The sequence below is a fragment of the Drosophila busckii genome, chromosome 2L, assembly GCF_011750605.1.
Source record: "Drosophila busckii strain San Diego stock center, stock number 13000-0081.31 chromosome 2L, ASM1175060v1, whole genome shotgun sequence".
Classification (NCBI taxonomy): domain Eukaryota; kingdom Metazoa; phylum Arthropoda; class Insecta; order Diptera; family Drosophilidae; genus Drosophila; species Drosophila busckii.
In genome coordinates, this window is record NC_046604.1 from 9854492 (window position 1) to 9866870 (window position 12379).

Below are 12379 nucleotides of genomic sequence, written 5' to 3' on the forward strand. Positions count from 1 at the left end.
TTGACGTCACTTGTAATATGCCGATAATAAATTAAATAATCCAAGCTTTGTAGCACGCAGTCTGCTCAGTCAGCTTTAGTAGCGACTAAAGCTTAGATTTATCAACATGAATAAATTCTTAAAATTGTTGGCAATTTTTTATATATTTTCTAGTATACGAGTTCATTGTGAATTAACGAATAATGTGGTTAGTTTATTAATGCAAACTACCTTACGATAAGAGTTCTAACAATGTTGCATTTTTAACAGACTGCAACAACTGCATGTGATTCACATTGCTACAAAGTTCTCAGACCACTACTGGAGTATGCGACTGAGGCAAAAACAAAGCTGGATCAACTGACAGCATTGGAGTTAAAGCTGCACGATCAACGAATTATAATTGATGAACATGCAGCAACAATGTTGAGCAAAGATCAGCTAATCAATGAGAAGAATTTACGCATAATAGAGCTACAAACGGCTTTGGAGCTGAAGAGCAAGCAACTACTGGAGCAAGCCCAAGCCAAGCAGCTGGAAGAGAAATTAAGCAGATACCTGGAGCAACGCGCAGCTGCCAGCTGTGTGCCATTTGAGAACTCCACGGATGTGCAAACGATACGTGTGCCAGGCATAGATCCCTTCAAGGTTAGTTGCGACTCCAGCCTGATTGGCTCCGGCTGGACTGTTATTCAGCGCAGACAAGACGGCAGCGAGAGCTTCAATCGCGAATGGAGCGACTATCGCGCAGGCTTTGGCAATTTACGTAGCGAGTTCTTTGTAGGGCTGGAAAAGCTCTATCTAATGACAAAGACTCAGCCTCATGAGCTATATATACACCTGGAGGACTTTCAGCACAACACACGATATGCGCGGTATACAAACTTTGCCATAGGCAGTGAGGAGGAGGCGTATAAATTGGAATCGATTGGCAACTACACTGGCAATGCTGGAGATTCTATGGCCTATCATCTTGACTATAAGTTCTCAACTCCAGATCGCGATAACGATGTAAACCCTACAAACTGTGCCAAGCATTTCCAATCAGGCTGGTGGTTTCACAAATGTTACAATTGGTAAGCGCTAACTTAACTCTAACTTTAACTTTATTGTAAATTGAAATTTGCAGCAATCTCAACGGCGTGTATACCATGACAGATTCTAAAAAGGATTTGGATGTGTTGCAATGGAGAACCTGGCACCATAAGCCGCTTAGATTTGTGCAAATGATGATAAGACCCAAGCCTGCTTAAATCGAATTATTCATAGCTTAAGCTTGCAATGTTTATCAGGAAAGTTGGATTGCAATTCATTACAGTATATGTTTGTAAAGGAAATAAAAGCTTATCATATATGAGTACTTAAGCAAGCGACTGTATTATTAATAAGCTCAGTTTCATTTCGTTGTTCTTTAAACGCAGTTCCCATAAATTCAGCATGAGGAATTTCCTGAACTTTGTGTTTCTTTGCATTGTTCTCTATGCAAAAGTTGAATGTGAAACATCTGAACATCCGGTTGGCTTCTATATTGTGATTAAAAATTATTGTGAATAAAAATATGTGTATTATTTTCAGCTGAGTCAATCCTGCGATTCATTTTGTTTTAAAACGCTGAAACCGCTGCTTGGATACGCTTCGGATACAAAACTAAAGCTTGAGGAGTGTGCGGACTTACAGTCCAAGCTGAACGATCAGCAAGCAATTACTAAAAATAAAATTGATCTCATCAATGTCTACAAAGATCTTTGTGAAAACCAAACAGCCGAACTGGCAGCTCTTAAGCAGCAGCTTGCTGATATAAAAAACGCCTTAATTTCTCCCCTATCTGGAAGCTGCATTCGTAAACAAACTGATGTTTACGATATTAAAGTTCCTGGCATGGAAGCCTTCAAAGTTAGTTGCGACTCAAGTCTGTATAATAATGGTTGGACTGTCATTCAACGCAGACAGGATGGAAGTGAAAATTTTAACCGAAATTGGACTGAATATCGCGAAGGATTTGGTGATATACGCAGCGAATTCTTTATAGGTCTGGAGAAACTTTATTTGCTTTTAAAGTCACAACCTCATGTATTGTATATACATCTGGAGGATTTCAGGCAGGAAAAGCGTTTTGCGCTTTATACTAACTTTTTTATAGGCAATGAAGATGAGGCATATGCGTTGAAATCGCTTGGAGTGTACTCGGGTAATGCGAAAGACGCAATGAGAAACCATTTAAATATCAAGTTTTCGACACCAGATCGTGATAATGACATGAAGAATGGAACCTGTGCTGAATCGTTTGAGTCAGGCTGGTGGTTTAATAAGTGTTACAATTGGTAAGCGCTAAACATTCTAAAAATTGTTAAGTTAATACAAAATACTTTATTTTGCATACATTTTTTACAGCAATCTTAATGGCATATATTCTGCAACTGATTCTGATGAGGATTTAAAAGGGTTGCAATGGCGACATTGGCACGTGAGACCATTAAAATTCGTGCAAATGATGATAAGACCTAGAGACTAGATAGAAGCTTAGCTTGTGAATATTTTAAAAATAAACTATACGTGTGTATATTTTGCAGGCGTTGTTTGACTTTTGCTCTAATCCGCAGTAAGTTTTGGTAAATACAGAAATGGCCAGAGAGGGGTGTGTGTTGGCCTAAGCCCAGTGAGCTGTGACCGTAAAAGTTGAAAATCCTGACTAAAGGATGCAAACAAATAGCAACAAATGCTGAGATTAGCCAGCGGAGCAGCAGTTTGACTTTATGGCAAATATTTGCGAAAAGTTGATGCTCAAGTGCAGTGCAAAGTGCCTTTGGCTATGGCTATGGGCATGATTATAGCGGATAATCGCATTCACAGTTCAACAGTTTTATTGATCAACAGTTTGTGAGCGATTTGGCATGGCCGCGACTCCAGGTACAGAGATGCGGCTTAACGCAGCCAACGCCTATGCACGCACGCCCAACGCTGGCATTTCCCTTAACCAACGCCCACTCACTGTACAGATCGTTCAGATCAACAGCAAGGCGAATGCGATTAGCCCAATACATATAGTAGTTTAACCCCTTGCTGCTGCTGCTGCTGCTGACTGGCCCATTTAGTTTTGACTAATTGAAGACATTAGTTGGTTTTTGTGGGTCGCGGCTTTCCAGCTAACGCCATTGTGTGCAAATTAGCATATTTCGCATATTTTGTATTTTTCGATTGAAAGCAGTAGCCAAAACGCATAATCCCATGGTTGGCCGCAACTGTGACCAACATTTCGCCACGCACTCACTCAATCCCAGCCAGAATCTCTCAAGCACTTGACGACGCATTGTCTGGCAAAAAAGAATGCAAAAAAAAAACGATAAAAGGGGCACGGGGTTGCGTTGCCACATCCACCCACTTTTACAAAACTCATTAGCTTGTTGGGGCCTAGAGAGGGCTTGGGGGGGTGGCAACTGCTAAACGCTGTCGGCACGATCAGAGGCCAAACAAATTGATCATTAAACAGAAGGCAGCAAGGTAGGCGCAACACGTCGTCGTTGCGCATGTGGCAGCAACATTCTTAGCCAACAAAGACTACAATATACACTTGAGAAAATCCAGTTGATACACTGTGCAAATATAATAATAATTGCTTACTTGAAGCAATCACTGCTTTGAATTAATTCAAGTTTATATAATTGTAGCCAATGCTCCAGCATTAATTTATTTTATATATATATATATATATATGTGATGTACTTCAGTTGATCAATTTGCTGCACATGCATTCACTTAGTCGTAGCTATTCTCACTTCAAACAAAGTGTATACAAAATCAGCATCAGGTCGAAATCAAACATCTGGAGGGCAGAGAACATCATCAAACATAGCTGCCAGGCGAAAAAACAAAAAGAGAGGGAGAAAGTGAGGCGACGAACGATCGACGCGAAGATCTCCGCTGTCAGTGGCAAACAAGATTAATTTGTTTTGTATTTTTTTTCCCAGTGCAACAGCCAAACGACCGACAATATACATAATAACAATAAAAATAACAACAACCTGTTGTCAGACTGTTATAGAGTTTGGTGTAATTTATAATTTGCTATTGCTCTGATCCCCGATCAGCAGCTATTCATCATCAGCTCATGGATCTCAGCTTATCTTGGCTTGGAGAGTTAAAGTAGGTGGCGTTTTTCTCACATTCACATGCAATCGAAGTCATTAGACACGCTTCATATCGGATATATGCGAATTTAAATAATATTATTTATAATCATTATGTTGTTCATTAATCAAAGCAACGCCGGCGCTATGAAGATGCATTTCAAATTGAACGAAAGTTTTAGATGCATACTTAAGGATGAAATATTTTCAAAATTTTTTCTACATTTTATAGATTTTATTTATTTTGACATACATTGTTTTTGTATCTCTAAATACTTATAATTATTATTCTGATCATTTTTAGAACCGAATACAAATTTTCTGATTTTAAAGTAAGTTGAATCTATTAAATTTATTTTATCTATTGTATCATGCATATTTACTTATTTTAAATATATCAATATTTCAGTATTAAACAATATTCGAATTTATAATTAAATGCACATCAGGCACTAGCGTAACGAGAAGTTCATAAGAAGCATAACAATGGCCAACTGCAAGCAGTTAGAGCCACTGATAAAGACATTACCAGAGGGCAAACAGGGAAACAATCAAGGTCGTCCCAATGTGTGACAACAGACCACATAACGTTTGCCCAGATCGAATCGATTGCTGCGCCGCAGAACAGAGCGAGCGAGCTTGAGCGAGAGGGATAGAGAGAGAGAGTGTGTGTAAATATTTTACAATCGTTTAGTTGTTGGTTGTGAATTGTAAACCAAGCGTGGAGCAGCCAAGACTAAGTTAATTAAGGACGGCCATTTGGCAGGTGGCGCAGCTGGGCGTTGGATACAGTTACTAAGTGGGCGTGACACACACATGCATGCATAAGTCCCCAAAATGTTGAGCGATTAGAGGACTATTTGTTTGTGCAAAATGAGGCGCGCACGCCAGGACTTGTACCTGGATTGTGTCCTGTCCAGGTCGCAGGTATAGATCATATTCATTCATAGCGCAATGGGTGGGCGATCATAAAAAGTCCTTTAGCACAATCTTTATTCAAAAGAGCCAGCGATGACAATTCGCAGAATTTCTCAACGTTTATGCCTCCTACTGTTATCCTCTCCCTTGCTCTCGCTCTTCCAGCTATATTGTCTGAGATTTCGGCGCATTGATAGCATCAAATTAGCGTTATATGAGTTGCCTTTTCAGCGCTCATTGTTGCCACAAATTGAGAAATCAAGCGCCCATAACTCAGCATAAAATCAAACTTGGCTTAAAGCTTTCAGCTTGCAAGCAGTTGCTGCTTTGAAGTCAAGGTCACAAGGTCCTCTGTCCTCTGTCTCCTGCCAGGCGTAAATGGCACTGTTGGTACTCCCGTTGGGTTTGCTTAACCAAAAAGCCAACGGGCAGCCCATGTTGATCGGTAGAAAACCGCGCTGCTTTGCGGCCTGGCCTCCGTTGTCCTTGAGCCCAAGGATCAGCGCATAACAAATTTCGCTCTGGCGCTGGCACATCATTAATTCCAACTCTTGGCGCTCTGACCCTCGAAAAATTCGGCGCTTTGTTTGCTGCGGCAACTGCGTGAAATTCTACAATTAATCAAAAAACTGCTGTGAAAACTTCAGAGCAGCCAAACGACAAGCGTGACAAGGATGTGGAGTGGGCATGTTCTCGATTAGAAAGGGCTCGGTAAAAGTATAAGGCGGATAATATAACTGAGATCTTTAGATAAGCACAAGAAATTGAGTTTTAGAGCTTTAGCTTGCTTTGATAAGTGCAGCTTTGTTAAATTATTAAATATATACTCAAGTAAATTATAAAAAGACCGATTGTAAATAAAATAAGAGAGAAATTATTATATTTCTATTATCAAACATATTTCCTACTTAAATTTCATTTACAAACCTAAAACTGATCTGTTTGTGATAATGTTTAACATTGCCAATAGTTGAATTTATTTAATGCCATTTTTCGTTTTCTTTCTTTCTTACCATTTTAATTTACTGTCGACTGACGTCTATAGTCAACATTTAATAAATAAAAAATCTTCTTATTTCATTAGATTAATTTAACGCTCTAGCTTAATATTTGCTCTAATAAAGTAGATGTCCTTATAGTTTCAATAGACTTTGAATTCGTTGCTTACCGCTGGTTGAAGTTGCAATTGTTCTTTTGCGTAAACATTGTATTTATATAGAGTGCAAGTCACGATAGTAATTGCACACTAATGAGGTATCAATAAAGGATATATTACGCTTGTAAACTGTTTAAGGCATACGCGAATGCATTATGTGTACCAATCAATGTCTAATTTGATTAGGCAGCCAAATGAATTAAGCACTAAAAACCAGAATAAGCATCAATAGGCAGCCAAAGTGTAAAGGAAAACAAAAGTAATTTATATTTGAATAGAAAGAAATTGGGTTACAGGAGCAGGAAGTTGCGTGTTTGCTGCTCAAAGCCTAAAGCAGCTGTCATTGGCTCCCAGCTCCCCTCACACTCACACACAAACGCACACGACACTAAGGCGCAATACAAAGCGAGAGCATGTGAGTGGCGCGTCCTATGATCGTTGTGAGAGCGAGAGAGAGAGCGGCGAATAGAGCGTGGGCTGTGATTGGTCCGCGTGTTGTTTACCTGCTGCAATGGCTGACATCTCGAAGTCTTCACAGAAAGGCAACGATCTTGACATGCGCTGGTCAAGTCAAGTCAGTTAGGCACAGACTGCGCAACGAGTCGGACGCGTACTCTCGAGAAATTAAGCAAACTAAATAAATAACAAAATATATTTTTAACACGAAATTCTGAACTTTAACCAAACGTACGTGTGTGTGTGTGTGTGCGTGCGTGTGTGAATTATGACTGTAACCGCATTTGCTGCCGCCATGCATAGACCGTTCTTCAATGGATATACAGCAATGCAGGGTAAGTTCCAAGCGCTGCGCTCTTCGCTTCCAAGTCAGCATAACTAACTGACTCTCTCTCCATTTGCGTCCTTTAGACATGAACAGCGGACAAGGGACGCGTTAATCAGCTTGGCGGTTTGTTCATCAACGGACGCCCATTGCCCAATAATGTACGCTTGAAGATTGTAGAGATGGCCGCCGATGGCATACGTCCATGTGTAATCTCTAGACAGCTGCGCGTCTCGCACGGCTGTGTGTCCAAGATATTGAATCGCTACCAGGAGACGGGCTCCATACGCCCGGGTGTTATTGGTGGCTCCAAGCCGCGCATTGCCACGCCCGAGATCGAGAATCGCATTGAGGAGTACAAGCGCAACAATCCTGGCATGTTCTCCTGGGAGATACGCGACAAGCTCATACGCGAAGGCATCTGCGATCGCAGCATGGTGCCCTCCGTCTCGGCCATATCGCGCCTGGTGCGCGGACGCGATGCGCCCAGCGACGGCGAGACCGGCAAGCATGCCGCCGGAAGCTCCTGCAGCTCCTCCGATCTATCCAACCACAACAACAGCAGCAGCAACAACAACAACAAGCCCTCCGATGAGGACATTTCCGACTGCGAAAGTGAGCCGGGCATTGCGTTGAAGCGCAAGCAGCGCCGCTGTCGCACCACATTCTCGGCCACGCAGCTGGAGGAGCTGGAGCGCGCCTTTGAGCGCACACAGTATCCGGACATTTTCACACGCGAGGAGCTGGCTCAGCGCACCAATCTCACCGAGGCGCGCATCCAGGTGTGGTTCAGCAATCGACGCGCGCGTCTGCGCAAGCAGCACACCTCCGTCTCGGCGAGCAGCGTCAGTGCGCCCGTCTCCATCTCCGCCAGCAGCAGCAGCAGCAGCATAACGCCGCTGGCCATGATGCCCATGCCCCCCAGCATTGATGCCATCTATCAGCAGCAGCAGTATGACTTCTATAGCGGCGCCTCCGCCGCTGCTCCGCCGCCGCCACCGCCGCACGTGGCCAGCGTCATGAGCAGCAATCATCTATCGCCCATCTGCAGCAACTTATCGCCGCATACGCCGCCACCGACGGCCACGTCGCATCATCACCATCATCATCAGCAGTACTACAATCCAGCGGGCAGCAGCTACATCCCGTCCAGCGCCAGCGCCGGCGAGCAACTGCAGCAACTGGAGCAGGCGCACTACGAGAGCCAGCAGCTGGGCTCCGTCTACAGCACTGAATCTGAGCCACATCAGACAATGCCACGTAACGAGAGTCCCAACGAGTCTGTCTCCTCCGGCTTTGGCCAGCTGCCGCCCACACCCAACAGCCTCAGCGCTGTGCCCGTGCTGGCCTCAGCTGAACCAACTGCCGCCCAGCAGCAGCAGCAGCAGCAACAGACGCTCAGCAGCAGCGAAGATCTGTCAGCTGCACTCAAGGTGGAGCTGTATAACAACTGGAGCAGCGGCATGCACAGCATGCGTCCCAATGCGCCGCTCTCACCCGAGGATTCGCTCAACTCCACCTGCTCCAACAGCAATGCGCTTGAGGTGTCCGCTGCCTCCGCCTCCGCTTCAGTTTCAGCCTCAGCTGCTGCCGCCGCCGCTGCCAGCGCACACCAAATGTTCCACACGTATCATCAAAGTGCCGCTCCATATGCCACGGCCTATGCCACTGGCGGCACACATGCGCATCATCCACATCATCCGCATGCGCATCCCCATGCCCACAGCCATCCCCATGCACACGCCCATGCGCAATATGGGACGCCTCATTATGCGGCAAATTCGTCAACGCACTTCATGCCACAAAACTTCAATGCGGCCGCCTTTCCATCGCCCTCAAAGGTCAACTATGCTGCCATGCCGCCCCAGCCGTTCTACCACTCCTGGTACTGAGCTCCCAGTCCAGCTCTCCACCACCTTTGACCTCGCCAAAGATGCACCAATTGCAGCCGCTAACTATTGCTTACACCTAAACATTAAGTTCTAGCTTTTAGTTTCAATTAATTTATCGCCTTAAACTAAGCTATTGAAATAAAACTAAAAACATTATACAAATTTATTTGCATTTTATTTATTCAACTGTCGGCAGTAATTTTCCCATTCAGGACCTTGACACGCTTCTGTGCGCAGCATGCAACATTTACGGGAAATTAGTGTGCTCTAAGTAGCTGCAGCCCATTCCAAGTAGTCAACAGTTTCTCAACAAACTCCACAGGACACATTGCAGGACATTAGCAACTTGAGCATGCGCTCTCTTCTTCCTCAAGCTGTGCTCATCAATGCCAAATGTGCAGCCAAAAAAGAAAAAAGAGGAAAAATCAAATGTGCAACAAAGTCGAAAAAGTAAGAAAGTTTCTCTGTGTTGCGCATGCAACCAAAGGTGTTAATTGGCCAACGATTTCTATTGAATTTTATAATTGCTCCATTTCTTACAACGACTTAGCTCAAATTCACACCTCACTCGTTGTTGTTGTTGTTGTTGTTGTTTCTGTTGCTGGCCATGGCCAATAGCTCTTTTGGCCAAGTACGTGCACTTTGCTTATCCTGTCTGCACTTACGTTGCAATTAATAAAGTCAAGTCATGCAGCTACAGTGGGCAGAGCAGCCACAATATAATATATATAAAAAATATTATGAAGTAAATTAATATGCAAAACTTAAGATTAATTACTCAGAACTCAAATTTATTTAAAGCCATTTATACTTTAACTTGCTAACGCCATAATTTTAGCTGATATTTTTGCTATAAATATCTAAATACCAGCGTGTATATAAAATGTATATAAAATTATAAAACTAATTTGAAATCCAGATTATTTTATATACTAAAGCATGCTTCTTATTAGCTTAGAATTAAAACAGTTTTTGATATTTAAGTAAAATTACTATTTCGATAATATAATATTAATTATTACTAAATCTTTCTATATGCACTTTTAGGCACAGTTTGTCTTTAAGTTTTCAATACATTTCTGCTGTGCATTTTGCTTACAGCGCCCATTGTACTTTTAGCTTACAGCGCACACAAACCAGACATCTTTAAAATCTGTTTATTTAATCTAGTTTTCACAAAAAAGAAAATCGTTAAGACTCGACACTTGCGCTCGACGACCCTAACAAGTGTCCTCTATTTGTATTGAGCAAAGTAAATATTGACTTTACAATCGACTTAGGATTTTACAGCTTAAGCCATGACAAATTTTTGCCAGCAAATTGCACAAAATCCAGTTAATGGAACAGCAAATGGCCAAGCTAGGATACAGTTGTTTGGTAGCTGCTTTAATTAAATTTTGATTAAAGCTCCGACAGTACAGTAGCCGAGAAAGTTGTATGGCCAGTGTTATAATTTTAAAAAATACTACGCATTAATTTTCGGTAGCGTTAAAGAATTACAAGTAAGCTTAAACTTTCAGGTTGAACTTTATTATGAACGCTGCAGTAGTCGAGGGACTAATGAACTTTTTTTTAGAGGCACTACCCCGTGTGGCGTGCCACAAAAGGCGGAGGCTGTTTGGATCCGTTGTTGATTAATGAATCGTCGAGCAAAAGTGTTGAGCAGCGCGAGTTGAGGAAAATTGTAATTTACAACAGCAGCAGATGAGCCACAAATTTAATTTAATTTCTGTCGTTGTTGCTATTGTTGTTGTTGCTGTTGTTATAAATGGCTTCTACCTGTTGGCTTGATCTAATAAAATTGTTGTATGATCGGCTCAGGCGTTGCCTGAGGCATAAGCAGCGCAAAACCTCAAAATATTTACTGGCGTCCATGGTCTGAGTCTGAGATCTGTTTGCGAAAATTGTGCGAATCAATGTTGTTGAGTTCCAAGAGCCAACAGCGGATTTGTCGCTGTAAACAAACAGCAAACGGCTCAGGGCTGAGCCAGGCGACTGCGCGACTACGACAGGGATTAGCCCGTTTCGGAAATAATCCTTTGCTGCCAGGAAGCTACAGTTCTCTACTCGGCCCGTTTACAACAGCTCATAAAATTTTATTTGCCGTCATTCTTCTCGCTGCAGCAGCGACGCATGCGCAGCCCTTCAGTCCGGACACGAACCCCTTCGCTTAACACAAATCCTGCAGGACACAGAGACAGGCAAGAGTTAAGCGCTCGCAGCGCTAAAGGCGAAAGGCGAAAGGCTTAGCTTTCAACTCGACGACCCTGCGTAGTCTCAAAGTCAGGTAGTCAGGACAGTTGAGTTAGAGCAGAGTTTCTGGGTTTTTGTTGAGACAACATAATCCTTGCTAATGAGGTGTTTTGCTGCTAGCGAAGTGCTAAAGGCTGCAACGAAAGTCCCTAAGTCAAGGATAATCGAGCATAAGTGAGGGTCTATTGACTGCAGCGAATTGTTTGCAATGAAACTTATATTGTTGGTCTATATAAAAATTATAATGTCAAGTAAGCACAAAAATTACAATTAATGTTGGAAAAATAATTAAGGTAATAAATCAATAAGTGATTATTGGAATTTATCTATAGAACTTAATAATATTTCTTGTAAAATAAATCAATAAAATAAATGATTACTAATGAAAATTTTCTTATATTGGAATTATAATGTCAACTTTTTATAGAAATTAATTAAAATAATAAATGATTGAACTAAGTGAATAATAAGAATAATAAAAAAAACATTGGAATTTATAAAAGTTATAATTTCAAAGAATAATAATAAACAATAAATAGTCGAATATTTTGAGAGCATTTAAACTATTTTACTATTATTGTATATAATTGTTGCTTAACTTTAACTAATCAAAAAACATGAGCCTTGGCATATTTCATTTAGCAATATTAAGTCTTGACTGTTAACTTTTAATAGATAAATGTTATAAGTTTGAAGCACTTTAAATAAAATTAAAATATTTATTAGATATATTAGATGTCCATATAATAAAATTAATTAATGATGCCATTTACATTAAAATGCCATCGATGATTGCAACTCACTGTCTGCTGAACTAAAGAGTAGAGCTGTTGGTTTTTTAATGCGTTGATGTCCTGCCAGGACAAATCCAAACAGCATCAATGTCTATTGGCAAACATTTTGGTTTGGTCTGTCACATAAACTACTGTCTGCGTGTTTTTGGGCAGTTTTAGCTTGTTGTCCTTCAAATTGAATGGGTCTCTCCTTGCTGTTGATCCTGCTGTTCCACTGACGCGCCTTAGTGAGAGTCTCTCGCCGGTGTAGAGCGCACGCTGTTTGCTCACAAATTGATTTGTCAAATGCGAGGCGCACAAGGACATTGGCATCATTAAGCGAGAGATGATTGCTCAGGACTCAAGCGGGCACAAAACGCTGCTCTTGCTGCTTCGAAGGTCGTTGCACAGTCGGTGACAGTGCAGACCCTGCTGCTGTTGCCTGTCAACACTTTGTACCACCAACTGTTTGAGTTTGAGTCTTCTCTCTCTTTCCCTCTATC

The 12379-nt window shown here is 41.9% G+C and overlaps 3 protein-coding genes across 4 annotated transcripts; all 3 read left to right on the forward strand.

The window, feature by feature from the left end:
- The first annotated feature begins 118 nt into the window (after nt 1-118).
- Nucleotides 119-1254, forward strand: LOC108601753 (fibrinogen-like protein 1). The gene is made up of 3 exons (XM_017989680.2): nt 119-187; nt 250-1055; nt 1109-1254. The coding sequence occupies exons 2-3, from the start codon at nt 403-405 to the stop codon at nt 1230-1232; spliced, it is 777 nt and encodes a 258-aa protein (XP_017845169.2). The 5' UTR covers nt 119-187; nt 250-402; the 3' UTR covers nt 1233-1254.
- A 143-nt stretch (nt 1255-1397) lies between these two features.
- LOC108601815 (fibrinogen-like protein 1) lies at nt 1398-2529 on the forward strand. Of its 2 annotated transcripts, XM_017989764.1 has the most exons (4): nt 1398-1494; nt 1555-2167; nt 2222-2300; nt 2371-2529. In XM_017989764.1, exons 1-4 carry the CDS (start codon nt 1417-1419, stop codon nt 2489-2491), a joined length of 891 nt encoding a protein of 296 aa, XP_017845253.1. In that variant the 5' UTR covers nt 1398-1416; the 3' UTR covers nt 2492-2529. The 2 variants fall into 2 exon arrangements, with proteins under 2 accessions (XP_017845253.1, XP_017845244.1); XM_017989755.1 differs by having other exon boundaries at nt 1555-2300.
- A 4247-nt stretch (nt 2530-6776) lies between these two features.
- LOC108596931 (segmentation protein paired) lies at nt 6777-8989 on the forward strand. The gene is given in 3 exon segments (XM_017984235.2): nt 6777-6968; nt 7045-7061; nt 7063-8989. Coding segments are annotated over 3 exon segments (1872 nt in total). The 5' UTR covers nt 6777-6901; the 3' UTR covers nt 8851-8989.
- Nucleotides 8990-12379: the final 3390 nt, after the last annotated feature.